Here is a 21,429-nt window from a genome sequence, read left to right as displayed (position 1 = left end):
AGGAGACACAGCGTGAGTGTGTGAGTGCGCGAGACAAACAATGGCCCTGATTTAGTCTGGCTGGGCAGTGGGTCAGCATAAGGCCGGACTGAAACGTCCGTGGAACGCATCAGCGGAGGACTGGCATTATGGTCAGAATACAGTGAGAGGTCTGTGACAGGATGAGGAGAGACAGGGGAAGGGTGGTGGCATGCACCAGGATCTAAAAGTGGGGAGGGGACGCTTGAGATAGGGGTGGCGAGTGCTTATGACAGAGGTCTTTTCTGCATCTGACAGAGCAGTGTTTGTGTCCTGTTTGGCTGAGGAATGCTGCTGTCCTGAGTGACAGGGGGGCCATTATGTGGGCCTTATGTCACTGCTGGGTGTCTTGAAGCTGCACACAGAGCTGGCGCGTCAAACGGCACACTACCAACATGCGTGATGGTCATATCAGGCGTGATACATGACCAGAAAACCTCAGTGCCCAGCACAGAAATTCTCAGGACTCCTTCGTTGAACTGTCCGCTGATCGATCCACTGACTTGAAGCTGTGAGAAGTTTCGACCTGGCTCTGTTTACCGTAGATTTAAATGTATGCTGTATAGGAACCAAGGATTTTGGTGTTTTCTCGACAGCTGGAGAGCTCTAGACGAGGACAGTGCGTATGTTTGTGTGTGTCCCAGTTGGAGGATGAGCTTTTTGCAGAAGGGGAGAGGCAGCGTGGCGAGCTTGTTCAGCTGTGCGAGGGCTCGGAGGGTTAAATCCTGCCGAGGCTCTCTCACACACACACTGCGACCGTGGGTTCTTTCTCACATACACACAATGAGGCTAAGGCGCCTGGGGTTAGGGCTGGGGCCATGGGCTCTCAGTTCTCACACTCTGAACCAGTACCTGACTCAGTTCCTGTCAAGGTGCTCAGAGTGGCTGGCCGCTCCACTGCTCCGTCATCAACATCTCCATTTCTGAAATATGAGGATCCATGGAGGTATTTGATTTGTGCACAAGTTGAGTTAATTTGCAGAATAGTGCAGTGTCCCTGTAGTAAATGTGTGTGTGGTGGTAGTAAACTTTGTTCTACACAAAGAATCTTTTAATTTATCTTGGAAATTAGATTTATTTCCTTCAGGCAATCTCTGCTCTTTCGTACAACTTTTTACTTAGGAAAATGTGCATTTGCAGTTTAGCTGTGGGGGTTCTATTTTCTCTCTTCTGATCTCTATCTTTGTGGCTTCTTTTCTATATCTGAAAGCAATTCACAACTTTCTATTTTTCCATCTTTCTTTGAAAACCTTTGTTGTTCCTCTGCAATCTATCCATTTTTCAGTCTAAAAGTAATCCTCCATATTTCTTACTGTGGTCTTTCCAGTCCAGCTGCTGAAATCATCAGACCTAGGCCGCCATAGTCTACTTTATCTAAAGGAGATTGGACATGGCTGGTTTGGCAAGGTAAAACGTACTTTTTTTTATTCTTAGGACATACACACAGACACATAGTATTTGGATCATGACTCACCACCTCTGTAATCATCATCACTTATTCATTGTTTCAACTGCAATTTGCAAAAGTGCAATTATCCTTACTTTACTAACTGTGCACCAACTCTGTGTGGAATGCGAGGGTAATGTGAGGATGATCTCATTCTAGCGAGGCTAATCTTTGGCACTTGTGTCAGTGTGTTGATTCCATGGGAGACAAGTTGAAATTCCAGGCACAGTAAATTCCTTACAATTTACTGTACAGAAACATGCTGCTGTAACAATTCATATATTTGCTCTTGCATGATTCCCATTCTTGCTTTGTCTGTTTTCTCCTGCAAATTCCAGTAGAAGTAAATTCCAATATACCTGCTTTGACTTTGTCACTAAAGTTTCCTTCCGTCTACATCTCAGGTTTTGCTGGGCGAGGTCAATGCAGGCCTTAGCACCACCCAGGTGGTGGTGAAGGAGCTGAAGGCCAGTGCTAGTGTCCAGGACCAGATGCAGTTCCTGGAGGAGGTCCAGCCATATCGGTTAGTTCACTTAAACACCAGGGATCACACAGCGTAGCCCTTCAGCACATGAATAGCACTACATATGTAGCAACAACATTATGTAAATGAATGAACAGATAATGATATGATTAGTTATTGTATGCATGGTCTTTGCATTCTCATACCCACTCAAATTCTGTTTCCTCTGCCAGAACCCTCCAGCACCCTGCTCTCCTGCAGTGTCTGGCACAGTGCTCAGAGGTTACTCCTTATCTGCTGGTCATGGAGTTTTGCCCTCTGGTGGGACTTGCTTTAATAATCAAATATTGTTTATTCATTCATTATGTCCTCCCTTGGTGCGCTATCAATATTCATAAAAAGTCACAGCAGCTCACAGTCTTCATTTTCTTTCTTCTCCCAGGGTGATCTGAAGAGCTACCTCCGCAGTTGCCGGGTGGCTGACTCTGAGACTCCTGACCCTTTGATCCTCCAGCGAATGGCATGTGACATTGCCTCAGGGCTTCTACACCTCCACAAATACAACTTTATACATAGGTACAGTATGCCTGTCAGTCCAGTTCTGTTTACTTTCATCAGCCTGAATACTAATGCCCCAGAAAAGAACAGAGCAATCCATCTGAACAGCCTGTGTGCTCTCTGCTGGTCTCTCCCTGCAACAACATCCTGGTGCTGCCTGAGTAGCTGTCACGAACTCCAGCATCAGTGATTTTGTTGCCGGGGGCGAACCCTTCCTGCTCTATCTCTGTGCGGTGGTTGCCATAGCAACTAGTCAGTGGCTGCCTGGCTAAAGAGCTCCTTGTTTGTGGAGGAGGTGAGATTAAACAAAATGACATAGTTTAGCCTGTGTCTTCACATGATCAGGTTAGAGGAAGCGGTCCTTGATATTCAACATGTACACATATTACACTATGCTTCATTCAATGCAATGGCTAGATAGGATAATCAGTTGAATATATTATAAATAATATGTATTAGCAAATCCAATCAATACTGATGAATTGAATGTACTGACAATAGTTAAAACCCAACAGTATTTTTCATAAAACTTTCAACACTAAATAAATAGCATATGTTTATGGTATGTTTGGTTTGACAGTGACCTGGCCTTGCGAAACTGCCTTCTAACTTCAGATATGTCAGTGAAGATTGGGGACTATGGCCTTTCTCACAGCCGATACAAGGTTAGACTGTCTTTGGATAATCTCAATACCCTTTGAGATTTTTACCTTGTCACCCAGGACTCAAAATATAAGTATACATTTTATTTTTTGTTCTATAGGAGGACTATTATGTAACACAAGACCAGATTTGGGTGCCCCTGCGCTGGATCGCACCTGAGCTCATAGATGAGGTCCACGGAAACCTGCTGGTTGTTGACCAAACCAAGTCAAGTAACATATGGTGAGATATTTAGGGAGTGACAAACAGGAAATATTATTGACTCAACAATGACTTTTATCAAAATAAAAAACGTAAATGTTTTCCACCACCTGCTCTGACATGTATTTATTGAAGAATATAGTGCCAGGATGTTATTGGGAATAGGGCTTGTATACAGAATCATGTTATATTTTCCTGTTATTTTATGGAGCAAGTCAACTGTTTGGGAAATATGTGTACAACATTAAGATTATTGCAGATGTATGGTACCATGCTAACATCACCAGTGACTTGGACAAATTCAGTTTTACCTCTTTTCCAAGAATAAGCTTAGATTTTCCTATATTCCTGTCATCTTGTCTGCTTTTATTCTAAAACTCACTGGGAAATGTGTACTGCACAAGGATACTTGTAATATAGCATAAACAAGATTCTGAAATGAACAGCTTGTTTGGAACATGGCCATATCTGGGATATGCTTGGTGAATGCACTTATTGTTTTTTCCCCCGTTTTTTTTTTTTTTGCTTGTTCCAGGTCACTGGGGGTGACTGTGTGGGAACTGTTTGAGCTGGGAAACCAGCCATACAGACACTACTCTGACCGACAGGTACTGACATATGCTGTGAAGGAACAGCAGCTTAAACTACCCAAACCCCAGCTCCAATTCCCCCTGGCTGAGCGCTGGTGAGACATAGTTGCATGCCCACACGCTCATGGAGACATACAAACACATGCATCAGCTGAAACACAGAATGTTATGTATCTTGACGCCATATACTGTAAGCTGCCTTGTAAACATTGCTGATAACTAAACCTTTCACCTCTCACTGATCAATAAATGTCCCTTTTACCAGCACACTACTCAGTGGGCCTGATTTACTAAGGTCCCAAATAAAGCGTACTAAATTGCGTCCACAGTGCAATAGATTGCACGTTTTGTTTGCGTGTGTTTTGCGGGTGATCTACTAAGAATAACTGCACGAATGAAAATTGGTGCAACAGGGTGGAGATAGCAGTATTTAAATTAGGGTTTTGCATGTCTTAATGGAGTTTGGACAAGCAGAAAGCCTGCAAGTGCAAAATGAAATTTGATCAGGTTCTAGTGGAAGAGGTTAACAAATGTATTGAGTTATAAAAAAAACAAATATTACCAGAAAAACCGACATATGGTCAATGCTGTGAGTAAAACCAAAAATATTCCACTCCAAAAATATTAACACAGGTGGAAAAACTCTGTCCTGTGCGTATTCTGTCATTTTGCCTCCGTCTGTTCCTCTCCACAGTAACAGAAGTCATATATGCGCAGTGCGCAGCCGGTTAATACCTGTCCTTCAAAGGTATTATTTATAGACGCAGTTAGTGTCAGAAATAATACCTTCAGGTTTGGTAAATCACAATGCGTGTGCTAAATAACATATTTGCATTTTCTCCTCCCTGTATTTTGTACACTGGGGTTAAAACGCCCCACATTTCATATTCATTATGGCAAAAGTACTAAATGGACAGTGCGTATTATCTTACACAGTTGTAAGACGCAAGCCTCAGTGCACTGCATTAGTAGATCAACTTGCACATTTTTTGCGATAATGTCAGGTTTGCACACGTCTTTACACATGCAAACCTTTTGTAAATCAGGCCCAGTGTGTCCTATTTTCAAAATCGTTTTTTGCTTATGGTGTTGCATTGCTCCATTGTGGCAATATTTCTCTTTGCTGTTAAGAGCAAATGATCAATACTCCCTTTATGATCCTCTGGCATCGACCAGAGTCTAATCAACTCATTCATCTTTACCTGGGAATCCAGCGAAATATAGTTTTCATTTAATTCTTTCTTTTAAAAAGAACAAAAAACAAAAAAAAAGTTCCCCAATAAATTAAACATCTTTGGTACAAAGAGGATTCACACATACACAATACATACACACACAAGGAGGAATGTAAATAACTTCTATGTCAGCGTCTGCACTGCACCTCTTTCATACACTCCATATGTCTTTGATCTTATGTCATGGAAAAGTACTTGGTTTTGCTTGAGCGTGCTGACTAAAAAAGTTCTCTTTTGAATTGCTGTGTTGCAAGTCTAGAATCAATTCTTTAACTTCTGCCCATTTCTCTGCTTACTTAAAAACAATTCTTAAGAGTTTAATAAGTACCTCTGAGTTAATTGACATGGCAGAGTTGAGAAGAGATACATAATTATTACTTCATTTTTCTCCTACTCTCTAATTATTTCTCCTCTCTCTTATTTTTGTGCAGGTATGAAGTTATGCAGTTCTGTTGGCTGCAGCCAGAGCTGAGACCCAGCAGTGAGGAAGTACACCTTCTGGTGACATACTTGTGTGCCAAAGGCTCAAGTGAGGCTGAGGAGGACTTTGAACAACGTTGGAATGCCTTGAGACCCAACTTGCTTTGCAGCACCTCTCACACAGCTACATCCACAGCCCTGGTTCTGACCCCTACACCTGCCTCAGCTGAAGACCCTGGCACAGATCAAACTCAGGCAGTGGAGCTGGCCTCCTCTGCCTCATCCTCCTTTCCCCTTCTGGAGCACTTCTCTGACAGTTTCCACTCTGACACAGGAGACGACCTACTGACTGTCACAGAGACCAGCCATGGTCTCAATTTTGAGTACAAGTGGGAGCAGGCCCGAGCTGAGCAGCCCTACTGCTCTTCCTCCACCAGTGGACCACTGGGCCAGGGGAACCCACATTACCAGGATATCTACTATTCAAGTAAAGGATGCAGCTCAGGGGGCTGCAAGAGTAACAGCCTGACCTCAGGCATTTCCCCATCCTATTATGAACCCGAGCACCCGGGTGTGGTGCCTGTGTTGAGTGCCCACAGCCCCTCAGTGAGCAGTGAATACTATATTCGCATAGAAGAGCCAGTAGAGTGTAACATTAACCTGGATGATAATGAAGAGGATTACAGCCCAGGACTGGAAGCCAGCAACAGCAGGTTGTCCTCTGAAAGCCGGACTGGTTCATCCATGGCACAGCCCAGTGCTTATTGGTCAACTGCTGACAACACCAAATCTACTGCCTATGACTCCGATTCAAGCCCCACTGTCCAATTAACCATGGAGCCACTACTGAGACAGGCATCTGACACCAGCCCTATAAAGCTAGGCCACTCCAACAACTGCTTCTCATCCTACCAGAACGACGCTGTCTACTGTGAACAATCCGCATACAAAACAGGCCACCAAACCTGTCTTTCTGAACTGCATATGTCGCCAGAGCCACAATCAAACATTGTCCATCCGGTGGGGGGTTTAGAAAACCCACGCAGTTTGTCACAAGCAGTCAGCAGCCCCAGCTTAGGGTTCTGTGATCCATACCTTGAGGCGAGCACAGGTCATAGCACGGTTAATGAAAGCTGCCATAAAATTATGGGTCCCCTCAGAAAGACACTACCCATTGTTAATCACATTAGCATCGATGTAGGGACAGACGATGGACTGCTGGTGGGCCAGCGGAGGGATGGAGACACAGAGGATGACTTTTTCTCTGAGGGAGAGACCACTAACTGGACCTCAAACCATTCAGCAAACAATAATAGCCTGAGCTTTGATGGCAGGCAGACAGGCAGTGGGCATGAAAGTTATCTGGACCTTCAATATGCTGCTCACTCTAACACAACAGAATTATGGTCTTTGACTAAGGCTACCACTAGAACCTTCCACAGCTCCAGGTCTTGTGGCACCTTGGAGGTAGAAGGAGGTAAAGCTGTTAGCAATCCCAGTGAATTAGGGTCTTACATTCACTTGTGTCATAAAGAAAGAGAGGCCACTCCAATGGAAAATAACTCACCTGTAGATAATCTAAGAAGTATTGATTCTCTTACCAGCTCAAGTATAAATACTAGGGGTACAGAGTCTGAGAAAATGGAGGTAAAATATGAAAAACAATCATTGCTAAATGGAGAGCGACTGTACTCTGAGCCTAAGATGATACCCGAGGCAAGCTTTGTAAAGTCCCCTCCCGCTTTCAAGGAGCCTCAGACTGGTCAAACTGGAGTCTTGATAGACAAGCAGAGGGGTAATATCTGGGAGGGGGTTTCAACAGCAGTCTCTATTGGTCTTAGAGACAAGAGGCTAACCTATCCAGAGACATCAGACAGTAGTAGAGTGTTAGATAGCGGGATGGGAGTCAGAAACTCCACCATTAGCCTGGTTGAGCTTGGCGACTACAGTGAGGATGATGATGATGACATTACAGATATTACATCAGGGATCTTTGCGGACTTCAACCTGGACTATGCTGAGGTAGAGGAGGAAGAGCTAAGCCCACTGAAGATTCCAGAGGGAACACCTGACTCTGTAGACACTCTTAACCTGTCTTCATCAATGGCAAGCCCTTGTGACCAGGCCTTTAGCCCAGATCCTTTCAATACCCCTCTGCTGCCCAAATCACTGGACAGTGGATATGACACAGAGAACAACGAATCTCCAGAGTTTATCTTCAAAGAGCTTGGAGATCCCAGAGGAGGTGACAGGAGCCCTAGGCTGGATGGAGAAACTGAACTTGTTCTGAAAGTGGGTTTGGATCAAGGTTTCTCCAGTTCTACCAGCACCTCAGAGCTACAGTTAAAGGGCCTGCCTGATAAGAACCCATACAGGGATTCAGCCTATTTCTCTGACTATGATGCTGAAAATGAGAGAAGCCCTCGAGAGGAAGGCAGTAAGTTCTTTACAGGTCCAAATAGCCGTGACTTGCAGGCTCAGAAATTTAGCTCTACCAGAGATGATGATCATATCAAAAGGAAATTCAGCAACGAAGAACATATTATGAATCTGAGACACATGAAAAGTTGTGTTTTGGCAAATCTCTCAGAGGCTGACCCTAGTTTGAGCCATCCACCTTCCACTCCTGGTTTGTCCATGCTGTCACCATATCCTCCGCAGATGGGTGGCTGCCTGACCAAAGAGTCTACCCCTGCAGATGATGATTTTGGATTGGAGACAGAGCACTCAGGAGAGGAGCCCTCATCAGAGCTTAGTTCCTCCATTATGTCTGAACCTTCTTCTACTGTCCAGGAGGCCTCAGCAAACCACGAGGAAGGGAGCAGGAGAGCAGAAGATTGCTCCCCTGTCCAGTATTTGTGTTCTGACTCCACCATAACTGACTTCAGAGACGAGGCCCCCAATGAGAATGAAAACAGTGATGGATCCACAGAGGAGGAGGAGCTGCCTGAATTCAATCATGATGAAGAAGAAACAGAGGACAGAAGGGAGGGTGTGGGAATAAATGAGTATGATTTTGAGGACATAGACGCAGGGGAATGTGACTCACAGGACAGTTTATGTGAAGAATCCAACGGGCCTGCTGACCTGTCCACTTCCTCATCATTGTTGGAGCTGTGTGGAGAAAATGTCAGAGCTCCACTGGAGGAGGCAGAGGATGAAGATGACTCTGATGACAGTGAGTCTGATGAAGAGTTGAGGACCTACAACATCCAGGATGAGGACAGTGAGGAAAGTGAGGAGGATGTCACCACAGTGCCAGTGGTGGTGAGTGACTGCAGCAAGGCTAGACACCTCCGTAGCCTCCTGAAGATGCCCACCCTGCTCACCCAGTCCTTCTGTGACGAGTTGGAGAGAAAGAAAAAGGCAGTGTCTTTTTTTGATGATGTCACTGTGTTCCTTTTTGACCAGGTATGAGATGTTATTAGGTCTAAATGTGTCTTTGTCCATTAAAGATTAGATTATTGTTGTGTGTGAGGGATATTTTTTGTTTCTGACTTCTAGGAGAGCCCCACAGGAGATCTGGCTGACTACACCTTCTCCACAAGGGTAGAGTCCAGTGAGCAGGAATCCTCAGAGGAAATAACCTCTGACCACCAGCCGCAACCTGACCCTGAATCTGAAGCCCAATCCTGTGAGACATACTGTGTTTCTCAAGAAACAGACAGGAACAACTCAGAAGAGGGTGAGTTTTATCAAGGAGATAACACTATAGGTCCTATTTCACTGATCCCAGATTGTCCATCATAACTATGTGTCATTACTATGTTTATTCAGGTGGGGGTTATGAGTGGGAAAATGACCTTCCGTTTGAGCCCTGCCCGTCTTCACCTGACACCGTCCCTGAGCCCGACTCCTCACCCACATCTACACCCAAGAGTCCCGAGCCTCCAAAACCTGCAGCTGTAGCACTTAACCGTTTTATTGTCTCACGATTCTCCATCACACACGTCTCTGACCCCCACATGGGCACAGCAACAGGTCTGTATTAACTGTCTTCCATAAAGAGTTTGGACTGTTATATAATGTTAATTTATTTGCATATACAATATAACATGAAAAGCATCAACAACATTGTCACAAACACGTAATATTTTTAACATTGTAGTTTTTAATTTAGTGCACATGATGTTTTATTGATACACTAGAATATTTTCATAACATGAATAGTTTACGACCTCAGCTACAAACAGAATCTATTGAGAGATATTTTGGTGGATAATTTAATGTTTGTAGCATATTGAGTCTAAAGATGGTAAGAGAAGTAAATTAGAGGCAGTTTAAGGAGTTATTTTCCTGCTGTGAAAATCTTTTGAATTTGAATTGGACTCTATTTTTACTGATATGAATTTGCCAAATTTGGTCAAAACTGCTCATTTTAAAAAGACAATGGGTCAAACATAGTATGACTCATTAAACATGTGTTTGGGTGGAATACCACTTTAAACTGTTTGATTAGTCACTATTGTAAAGCTACAATACTTGTTTTCATTTGTTTGCATCCAACAGGGAACAGTGAAGATAGTCCAAAAGATTGAGTGTCTCATGGCCCTGACTGGAGGAGGAGTCCGTATTTCTTCTCAACACAGAAAAGCAGCATTATTATATCTAGATGTTATACAGAGTTTTATTTTTATCAACATTTGGGGCATCTGACTCTGGTGACCCTTTATGAGACAGTGCCTCATATTGTAGTGAAACACCCTTGATGATTTGCACACAGTTTTTTTGTTTTTTTTATGAAGAAAAAGTGATATCTGCTGATGTGGCAATGTGATTGAGACAACCAGGAGAATGGATTCAAAAACAGATCATATTGTTTGCAGAATAAGAAAAGTATATTAGTTTTAACATGGAGTATGTGACGATAACTGCAGTAACTTATTTGCTCAATGCAGCATCAATTTCTGTTGGTGACCTTACAGGTCATTTGATTTGTGAATTATAAAATAATCATAAGAATAAAAGTATTAAAAAAAAAACTGAAATGAGTGAAATGAGAGGATTTCTAGCTGCTCCTCTCATTGGCTACCTTGGTCCATCTGCTTATCATTGATCTGCCATTTTTAAAGACTGTTAGAGCTCTCATTGTTGGAGCCAGAGAACAATGCTTAGTGATTGTTGCATACAAAGCTTTGGTGGATTTCCAAAAACAAAATTTGACTTTTTTTATCAGTTGTGGGTGGCAGTGAAGATGGAGATGCTGAAACTGTTTGTCTCTTAATCCAAGTTTTAGGGTCTGACAAAACCAAATGATGTTGACAGCTGGATTTAAAGGAAACAAGGTGTTGTCACGCCCTTAATTATCACCACCACTCACTCTGACTTACAGTATTTGTCTACTGTTACTGCATCTGTCTAAAGCACTTTTTTGCGTAGCCAAACTGGGTTCTTATTTGTAGAAGTTGCTCCAAATCTCCCCATCCTGGAATGATATACGTGAACATCTGACACTCCCTATTTGTGTCCACAGTGCCAGCTACAGGTTCACTTTATTTTGTGGTTATTAGCTTATATCACATTTCATCTGCAATAGAACACCACCAAAGGGATGGAGAGGTGTTTCAACACAATTTGCCTGTGTCATGTCAACATGCCAGTCAGAAATGTTGAATGTCAGTTGGTATCATCTTTAAACATCTTTTCTATGTCTATGTATTGGCCATAGTCTCATCCATGATGTTACATAATTCTATTACAATTGTCCTAAAGCCCGGGTCTGAGGTGTACAAAAAAAAAGACATTCAAACTATGACATATCTCACATATTGTATGAATGTTATATCAACATGTAGCAGGTAGCTTGACTTGAATTACTACTGCTGTATTGACAGCTCCCTCCCTCTCTCTATCCTTCTGTAGCTCAAAGTGCCAATTCTGTTTCCTCTCATCTTGCCTTTTAAGTTCTGCAAGAAGAGAAAACATTGCTAGTATTTTTTTTACAACCATTTGAAAAGATGCAATCCAGGATGACGGTCTCTCAAATTTGCCAAATAGATATTATAAAGCCCCTTGGCTAAAAGTGGCAGACATGTTTGGAGAAGATGAGGTGGGTTGTTCTATGCACCAGTAGTAACATCATTGCTGTTTCCATTTCTCCCTCACTCATGGCTATTGTACTATCCCAAACAAATAAATCCAAATACTTTTTTCCCTTCGTGTGCCTGTGATTTATCTGCAATATTGTCCAAGACGCATATTTTTCTGAAACACAAACCATGACAACATGACACAACACATAAAAATATGACATGTATGCCCATTTAGATTTATTTTTGGACAAGATAATTTATATGCACTTTCTGTACAGTACAGATACAATACAAACAGGGACAAAAGTTGGAAATGGGCAAAATGGAAGCTATATAAAAGTAAAAAATGCATTTGAAATTTGCTGCCCAAATGAGCTATGTAATAAAAGCATGATCATATCACTCAGTGTAGAGGACTCTCATCTATGGGAAATGAATTCTTCATGTTGTAACTTTTGATTTATTGCAGTTGAACAGGCATTTTAGCTGTTTCACATACCATACACATTATTTCTTTTCCATCACATACAGTTTCACTACTATCCACACACAACTTAGTATACATAAATGCCTCTGCTTTAAGCTCTTGTCCCACGAGTGTATAATACTGAGAATGAATGATCAAAAGCTATGATAATACTGTACCTTATCTGATAAGCTACCACTCCCTCAAAGCTAAATATTTAAAAAGCCCATTATATATGCATTGTATTTCACCTCTTGGCTATCTGGCAGCTTTGATATTATTGTAATAACGAGAGAAGGAAAGAATAGCAATTGAAAACGTATTATTTCAGTGGAATTGCAAATTGCACTGTACTGGAGCATGCTCAAGCAAAAAAAAAGAAAAAAAGTCAAGGAAACAAGACAAAAGAGGACATAATCCTGCTGATATTTTACGAAATATAAAAATACAAGCAGAACTGTGATGCATATGCCCTCAAAGCAGTTTACAGGATGATTTGGTCAATGCTGCATGAAGCATATGTTTTAAAAAAATTGAAGGCACAGTTCCCACATTGGAAATCTGGGTATACTGTATCACAACTAGTAAATATATAATTCTGTTACTTAAAAGAAAGATGAAAAAAAAACACCAACTGTCCAGTTCTAGCTATCTGTAGCAGTACCGAATCTATACTTTGCCTTGAGTGCATATTACAGTGATGCACTAAAAACGTTTACCATCTTACCATATCTTTACCCTCAAGCTTCAATTAAAAAAAAAAAAAAAAACTAATGCAGAGAGTGTCCCTTCACTGTTCATTAATGTAAATAATCCTCAAGTGTATTTTACAGTGTATAATGTCAAAGAAAACAATAAATCCCATAGTAGAAGTGCAGATAAATAATAATGTGACGGCATCACTAGTACAACCTAATAGCCATACCTTATCCACAAGTGGTGGGATCTAAATAACTAATAAAATCTACTGTCACACTTGCACTTGAATGTTCAGAATGAGACATTCAGTGTTTACCTGCAGTGTCATGTAAGCGTTTGCAGCCCGGAAGTTCTCAGAGTGAATTTCCATAGCAAATAAACTAACTTCTTAGTAGTGTAACACGTTCCTTGAAGAGATTTTTCCCCCCCTAATCACACTTCTGGGCCCTCTTGTGATAACATCATACAACTCAAACAAGCCAGTGTTGGCCATTTTACTCTTTCTTCTTATGAAATAAAGGGCCCACGGGTGGACATAAGGGGGCAGCAGTCCGCTAGTAGAAGATTGGTGCAGATCGGTCATCATTGAAGGTGGGCCGGAGGTAGACCTCCAGGGAGCGGTCACTGCAGGGAGAGGAGGGGTGGGGCAAGGAACAGTGACAGTTAGGTTGAACACATAAAAAAGAAAAATCTCTAGATAAAGAGTCAACTAGATAACCATACCCAAAATGATCTGCCTTCCTTATTTTTTTTCTTTTTAATAATAATGAATTGAGCAAATGGTTGCGATATGTATTGTGAGTTTTAGCAAGCACATAATGAGAAAACTCTAGTAAAGTAAGAAAAAATAAATAAAAGCAAACCAAAAAAAGCTTGAAATAGACATGCATGCAGGGTTAGCGTCTTCTCTGTATGATATTGTGTTAAAGACACACGAAAAAGTAATTATTTTACAACCCGAGGCCTGCTGGACAGACAGAACCAAATGCTGCCATATCCATGGAGGCCAAAGGACAGAAAGACCAGCAGTGATTCCCAGCATCCTACTGCAGCCAGACAGCCAATGACAGCAGAGAAAACCAGGCAGTAAAAAGAGAGAAAGAAAGTGATTGGTTGGCTGAAAGACGATGGAGGCTGGTGACTTACGGAGGTCCTGTTCGCTCAGAACCGGGACAATTCTGGACCCAAACTGGAAGGTAAAGAGAACCCTTGGGTTTGAATGGCTCATCTCTCAGATCATGCATGGGTCACATTTAGTAACGACACTGCTGGTTAGTCTGGTGCAAGATGAACATACTGTAGGTTGATGATAATAACTAACTGAAATGAGGGATGGTAAACAGAAATTTACACTTCATGCACAACATGCTGTATAGTATGCGCCTTTTCAAATCCAAAACTGTGAAGAAACATATCTGCAGCTTGTCTTCGTACACTAGTAATACTGTAAATGCATCAACAGGCAGGTATTTCTCAAGTTGCGTCTGCTTAAAATGTGTGCATCATCAACCGAATACCACGCAAACACAGGCCAAAAGTATGCTTGTACACAACCAAAAACGAAAGTAAGCAGGCAGGAAAAGTTCAGATGCTCATAATACTGTACATAACACCACCACAGACAGACAGTCTTTTTTTTACAGTGACACAGAGAGCAGCAAAGATGCTATGGGTGTCAGGGAAAGGGGAAAGGATGAAACTGCATGCTTAAGTCACCACTGCGGCTTGAAATGATTCACACAAGGGTGGCAGTTTGGGGGAAAAAAAGGAATTCATTTAAACATTTAAGAAAAAGTGAAAATGTCAGTGTCAGTGGCAGAACAGATTTCTCGTCAGACCAGACTGTTTATTAATATATAGAGATATGTTTTATTTAGAATACCTTTGTAAAAAGTCACCATACATTCAAGGTCAATTTTCAGTATCACATTTTCTGGTATCCCTCCACAGCATGCATAAGATAAACACTTCAACTAATTAGTAGTTTCTCATTGTTTCTGGTATTTATTTATTTTTAATTTTTTTTACAAGGACAATAATTGTTTTAAAAGAAAATACCAAAAAACTACATAGCCACTCAGGGAATACAATCATAAATAACACTGAGAGCTGCAAAAGCCGTGGTTGTCATTTAAACTCAAACTAATTCACAGCTGTTATTGAGGATAGAAAAGATCAAGGACCCCTCCAAACTCAATGTAGCATCAGAAAAAAAAACAAATTTAAGGTTGCTGGAGTGAGACACTTTTATTTTAACTGACAATTATGGCAGTAAGTCCAGCCAAGAATGGCAAAAAGGAGGATTCTGTGCGGCTGAGGGTTTCAAGTTGAATTGGAAATTTATATGAAACATGTTTTGCGATGATCACAATACAGTGCAATTTGGTGGACTGATGGAAAACAATTTTATATATATATATATATATATATATATACATACATAATACTGTATATTTTTGAAGCTCAATTTGTAATTTGCTTCAGTTGCACAAAATATGTGTTTAATTAAAAAAAAGGGAAAAAATAGAACAAAGTAAGGCATATGACACACACCCTCTGGACAGAAAATTAAGTCTAGCACTGACACAAGGAAGCACAGCGCGACCTATGGGATCTCTCAGAACAGGAACATTGTAATCTGCTGCACAGCCTTACTTTGAACAAAGCTTTGAGCGAGTGTGTGTTGGGTGGGAGCTCGATAATACTGGGCCCACGTGTGCTTAAAAAGGCCATTCAGCCGGTGGCTTTTGTACAACGACACTGAAGTCTTTTGGCACTTGTACAGTACATGAACATGTCCTTTAGTTTGACAAAATGACACAACCATGTACATGCATGAAAGACAAGCAGTAGCAAAGGCAGTCTCTTGAGAGATCAGTCCATGATGGTGGACTGTGATCAGAGATAGAGTATTCAGAGTCCATATCGCTGCATGCCGAGCAGGAAGGCCCCGCTCTGGCTCTCGCGCTCAACGCAATCCTCCACCCACCAACCGCTACTGTCCACACCGACACCACCAGCGGCAGCACCCCAGGATGGATGGAAGGAGGAAAGGAGGGACCCGGGGAGGAAGAGAGGACAGAAAGGAGGGATGAAACTGGCCTCTTCCACTTGGAGAAGGGGTGTGTGTGGAGGCAGAGGAGGAGAGGTGGAGATAAGTGGACAGGAGGGAAGCTAAGAGGAGGGGAAAGATGGGGAGGAAGAGGCCCCTGTGCTATCCGGAGCTGTCTGTGTCTGTCTGTATGTCTGTTCTCACACAGTCGAAATCAATTTGCCATCAGGACTGTCACTGTGGAACAAAGAGAGAAGGAAGCTTGCCAGGTCGGACACACTCAGAGAGAAATGGTGAAAGACAAGACAGGCACAAGGAGGCAGCGTAGAGTTTAGGAGAAGTGTAGGTAGGTGGGGTCAAGAAATTTTTGCCCCACCTACAACTACAACTCCAAACACACCTGCCGTGATCAGGAAGATTGGACTCCCAATTCCCTCATCAACACTTAAAAAAAAAAAAAAATCCAGATATACTCATTGGATATTATTGCCCATCTTTAAGGATAGAATTGAGCCAATGTTTGCCTCTGTCACTCACTGACCAATAGTTACTGTTGATGAGAAAATCATCAAGTCATCTCCTTAGCAGGAGGATGTAGTGATTAGTTTTAGATTAGTCTGTTGGGGTGAATACACCCTGCAGGACAGTGTTGTCTCAAAATACTGATACAGAAAGAAAAAAAAATACATTCAGAGCAGACAGGAATATGTACAACAGCTTGGCACTGGTGCCCAAAGCCCCAGGCTGACAAGCAGTGATGACTGAGATGAGGTCAGCATGATGTCTACTGTCACAACGTGTATTCCACCAGACAATACGAGTGCATATACACTCCATGTCCATTTTTTCTCGCTCACACACGGCATCTCTCACACAGGTTCATACATATACAGATATATAAACACATGCAAACACAAGAATGTACTCCCTGATTGGACAGAAAACAGGCACAGCATAATGCCTAACCGTAACCTCAAACAACCCTAGTGAGTCAGCAAGGATTTGATAGGATTACAGTTGAAATATACTGAGCCAAGAGCACTCTGACAATAAACTGAGACACTGAGCCCGTTGTACTGCATTCATTACTTTAAAGAGCTATTACAAAAGTAAAGTAAGCAAGAACAAAGAGGAAAGGACAATGAAGACACAGTAAAAGTATATTCAAAGGAAAACTGCACATATCTGATGAGGTGGGGATTTTAACACTACCGCAAAATGACATTAATTAGAATCCTCATTAGGGCTAAATCATTTATTTTACCAAAGGGCAGACCAACAGTTGGCTATTTTGATAATTGTTTAATTGTCCACTTCATTTATCAAGCAAAACAATGAATGAAAATATAAACATTTAATATATTTGTGTTTTTGTGTATTTGGACTGTTTGTCAGACAAAACAAGTAATCTAAAGACGGCTCAGTAGAATTGTGATTGGCATTAGTGAATATTTTCTGACATTTAAGGGTTAATCAAAAAACCAACAATAATAATAATTATAATAACAGACAGCAGTCAAGAATAAAAACACTCCAACTCTACTCATACTACATAAATGTATTGATACTACTTCGATAATGCATGGAACTGTAGTAGGTTCGCATCAGTGTTAATAAAGCACAGGAATCTAACGAGGTGTTCCAAATCCATACAAGTGCATACAGCAGGCATTCAACTGTCATATTTTACCCTTTCTTCAGGTACGATATCAAAGTACTCCCATATTTTCTACTGACATGAAATGATGCAATTGGACGTCAATCAAATTGGCACCTCGAGATGTCACTTTAAACTGAATTTCACTAAGATAAAGCTAAAAATAATAATTTCTTGAGATATCATTTGCTTCCTTCTTGTGATGTCACCAGCATCCACAATTTATTTCATTTTTTGCAACTATGGGTAACTAGTCCATGTTCTTTGATATACACCATTGATACAATGGTGTACATCATTAGCACTCTTACAAATCAGGCATTTTTCAGTATGCATACTAACCTTCTAACAATTAGTTGAATGAGTCATTCAATTGGATCATAGCACACATTTAGCTGTAGCTTTGCTGTCTCTTGAATGTTCAGACATTTTAGTTCAGGTAAGAAGGACTAGCTCTCATGTCTTCTTCTTGAGGCTGTTTATACTTGGTTTTAAAATACATTACGGTGACAGCCAAGATACATCACCATTCACACCTGTGTCTATAAAGTGTCCAAGATTTTGTTACTGCCTACATCATTTTCTTTAGAAGGTCAAAGAGCCCCACGCACAGTTATTACATCATTATTTTGCCAGACAAGCACCAGATTTGTTTCGCACAGGCTAGCTAAGAAAACAAAAATGTTTCAAGAACTACTATACATGTGCAACTGTTGAGATTGGGAGGACTAAGTCAATTGATGTTAGCGCACTTTCACTCAAACAACCATCACGTCCTGTATTAATGATGTATTTTCCTTGTTGGGGACACATTGGGATGCATTAAACATTTACACTTCAAAAGATATGTTGTGTCCCAGACCATGACAGCAAGTGGTTTAAGTAATCGGATCACAATGCGTTCATTTACACTTGTATTGAGCGCCGTCCACTTGTGATCAAATCATCCAAGATGCAATTTAAAACCAAGTGTAAACAGGGTCCTTGTCGTCACACACCTCTCATTACACTTTCTAAGTTTAATGATTCAGATGGCATCGACAGTTATATCATTACTTAAAAAGCAGGGCAGAAAAGACTTACCTTGTGGCAAAACGACCATCATAATCCTCAATAGCAGGCTGAAAAGATAAAAAATAAAATGTTTCACTTTGTGAACATGAATACCTTGGATTGAAATATACTTAGAAACATACACTAGGTGGCAGCAGAAACTAAACAGAAGTCTACTTTTCAGTTACTGCAGGATTACTCATATCCAATTATGCAACATAAGACTAAACCAGATGGGAGCTACAAATTAACTGAGCAAGTGTAACAAGTGTAAAATTGTATTGTTCACGGATACTACACATGTCAAATTGTACCTACCTGTGTGCCAAAGCCTGCCATGCTGTAGGGGCGTGGGCGGGACTGTGCTAGGCTCTGTGCCAGCAGTCGGGCGGTCAGGCCGTAGTCAGGTGTGGGCAGTGATGCATCACTCTCCAACAAGTTCCCTGTGCTGCTACTTTTCCCATGATGCAGGCTATGAGGGGAAGAAAAAATGACCTCAGATTTGCACTCATTTGGACTCATTTAGCTGACATGCTGTATGATTGAAAACTGCAACATACTTCACTCTGAGCTTCTCATTGTCGCTCTCAGGCAGCACACGAGTATAGGAGAATGGGAACCAGCCACGCCTGAGAAAAGTGAAGTCCTTGTTGAACTTAAACTTTACATTCACTGTACATAGTCACAGTATGGATTCAGGCAAAATAGAATAAATGAATATATATTACTTACATTTTGTTCTTCTCATTCTCCCCATAGTGCCAGCCATCGCGGGCTTCAGGCACTAGCAGGGTGATGACATCTCCCTCGGAGAAGCTGAGCAGGGTGCCGTTGTCACCTGCAGCATGGGAAAAGATGGCCTGGACACGAGAGCGCCCGTTCTTTTCCAGGCCTGCTGCCATGGAGCTGGACCTGGGCAGGGTCCGTGTTTCTCCTTAGGAGTTTTGTAGACAAGATATGGTCAGAGACATGATATTCAGAGTACCAAAGTCATAAATGCTCTAAATAACTATAGTCTGCAGTGATAACTAACGCTAACATAAATGTCTCTTTAGGTACAGTCAATCAAATTTTACAATGACTCCTCAGTAAATTATCCGTAAGCATCCCTACCTCTGTCAAGTTAAGTGATAGTATAAATATCATAAACAAATGAGACTATAAGATGAGATGATAAGTAGATGCCAATATGTCTCATAAATATTGCTGAAGAGGAAGACACAACTTTTCCTATGCTCCATCTTCAAGACACTGACAAGCATTATCTATCTGCCTGTTTGGTGCTGCAGTTCAATTCTTCTTTATCCCAGTTAATCTGGAGTTTGAATGTTTAATCTTTCTCCCTGCAATGCTACTGTTTCTCCTTAAATTGGAGAAATGTTTTGATTTCTTCTTACCCACGGGGTTCTTATTCTTGGCGGGGGCAGGCCTGCGGACTGGGAGAGTGTTGGAGTAGACATCGCTGACCTGTCTCTGAGGCTGAACCTGGGGCGGGCCCTGTGCCTGGGTTTGAGGAGACGAAGGCCTGACTTGAGACACAGACATACTTCCTCCATCCGTCCAGTATTCCTCCCCGTGGACTCCTGTTGTCCCATTGACCATAGACATGCCATCAGGGCCCATCAGCCTCTGGAATAAAGCAGGCAGATAAATGGATTTATGAGTAAACTTATGAGAACGCTGTACAATACTACAGCAGCAATTACTTCATGAAATATTCAGAATGAGCTGATGTGATGATAAATCATGATTTACATTCGCTGCATTCGTATTAATTCACACACAAAAAAGAGACAACAACTATAAGTTGATTTTAAACAAATGTCAATTAAGAGTTCATCTGAGTCTAGTCTGTCTGACATTAAGTCATTAGTTCCATTAGTTCTGAATGAAACAGTAATATACAAACTGTAAGAAAAAGAAAAGACACAAAAGAGAAATATGAAGTCCCCCATTTCTTCAACTCACTGCTGGGTGTCCGAGGCCACTACCCATAAAGACAGCCAGCTCCGGAGGCACTGGAAGAGGCTGGGCTCCGGGGATGGGGTCTGAGATGACCAGATTGGATTTGGAGGTATGCAGGGGGCTTGTGCCCCCAAGTGCAGCAGAGCCCATCTGCTGAGCAAGGAGCATGGCCCTCTCTGGCAACTTGTTGGGATCTGAACAGGCCTGTTGCCACACTGGGATCTTCTGGGTCAGAAGATCTTTACCCTGAAAGGAGGAGGGAAAGATTGGAGAAACAAAACAAAAAAATAAATACAAAAATACACTTGCATTATTATTGTAAGAGAAGTGAGCTTTTGATACAGCTGACAAGAACAATTTATTTGGTATACCTTCAATAGCTCTATTCTCTGAAAAAACAACAACATTTAGTTCTCAAAGGTTTTTCCTCTCTGTGTATCCTTGACCACTGCCCTTTGCACAACTATGATAATGTAATGCGTGGGTGAGGCAGTAGGACAGGATAACATATAACCAAGCTGCCCACTGCAGCAGCTCACAGCCTGTGGACATTGATGTTCTTTCTACAGACATGAAAATTTGATGGACAGAAATGTTCACATATATGATTGTACAGTATATGTGCGCACACACACAAAACACAGACAATTTTGCCCCCTTGTATACATAAATTTTTAGCTTGCTCCATCTCTTCATCCATTCTCTGTCTCTCACACACACACACACACATACACACACTAGGAACCCTCTGAGAGAGGGTTCTTCAGATTGTTGAAGGTGAACTCTTCCCACGCACACCCCCATCCTGATTAATGACTAGACTCCATGTTGAAAAGGGATGCAGCGCGCACAAGCGCATACACCTATGCGCTTGCGCGCACACACACACACACAGAGAGTACTCCTCTGG

General features: G+C 41.7%; 2 protein-coding genes across 5 annotated transcripts in view; one reads left to right on the top strand and one right to left on the bottom strand.

Moving 5' to 3' along the window:
- The first annotated feature begins 875 nt into the window (after positions 1 to 875).
- Positions 876 to 10,382, top strand: aatka (apoptosis-associated tyrosine kinase a). The gene is made up of 12 exons (XM_062437995.1): positions 876 to 964; positions 1,346 to 1,425; positions 1,870 to 1,988; positions 2,162 to 2,249; positions 2,371 to 2,504; positions 3,067 to 3,151; positions 3,250 to 3,371; positions 3,886 to 4,035; positions 5,607 to 9,006; positions 9,100 to 9,280; positions 9,373 to 9,576; positions 10,105 to 10,382. Exons 1-12 carry the CDS (start codon positions 949 to 951, stop codon positions 10,131 to 10,133), a joined length of 4,608 nt encoding a protein of 1,535 aa, XP_062293979.1. The 5' UTR covers positions 876 to 948; the 3' UTR covers positions 10,134 to 10,382.
- A 1,460-nt stretch (positions 10,383 to 11,842) lies between these two features.
- Positions 11,843 to 21,429, bottom strand: part of baiap2a (BAR/IMD domain containing adaptor protein 2a) — a 52,233-nt gene continuing 42,646 nt past the window's right edge. The window contains exons 8-15 of one of the 4 annotated variants that reach the window (XM_062437999.1): positions 20,523 to 20,765; positions 19,952 to 20,183; positions 19,287 to 19,488; positions 19,115 to 19,183; positions 18,873 to 19,026; positions 18,585 to 18,622; positions 13,939 to 13,981; positions 11,843 to 13,416 (exon numbers count right to left, since the gene is read on the bottom strand). In XM_062437999.1, coding sequence (XP_062293983.1) covers positions 13,954 to 13,981; positions 18,585 to 18,622; positions 18,873 to 19,026; positions 19,115 to 19,183; positions 19,287 to 19,488; positions 19,952 to 20,183; positions 20,523 to 20,765 — 966 coding nt within the window. In that variant the 3' untranslated portion in view covers positions 11,843 to 13,416; positions 13,939 to 13,953. The other 3 variants (XM_062437998.1, XM_062438000.1, XM_062437997.1) reach the window with 3 other exon arrangements.

The sequence above is a fragment of the Scomber scombrus genome, chromosome 18, assembly GCF_963691925.1.
Source record: "Scomber scombrus chromosome 18, fScoSco1.1, whole genome shotgun sequence".
Taxonomy (NCBI): Eukaryota; Metazoa; Chordata; class Actinopteri; order Scombriformes; family Scombridae; genus Scomber; species Scomber scombrus.
This window is presented reverse-complemented; position numbering and strand designations above follow the sequence as displayed.

What these genes read in the sequence shown, in the direction of transcription:
- aatka (XM_062437995.1), top strand. An exon ending in GAGGAGGTCCAGCCATATCG is followed by an intron (nt 1,989 to 2,161) that starts GTTAGTTCACTT and finishes TTCCTCTGCCAG; the next exon opens with AACCCTCCAGCACCCTGCTC. An exon ending in CCACATGGGCACAGCAACAG is followed by an intron (nt 9,577 to 10,104) that starts GTCTGTATTAAC and finishes TGCATCCAACAG; the next exon opens with GGAACAGTGAAGATAGTCCA.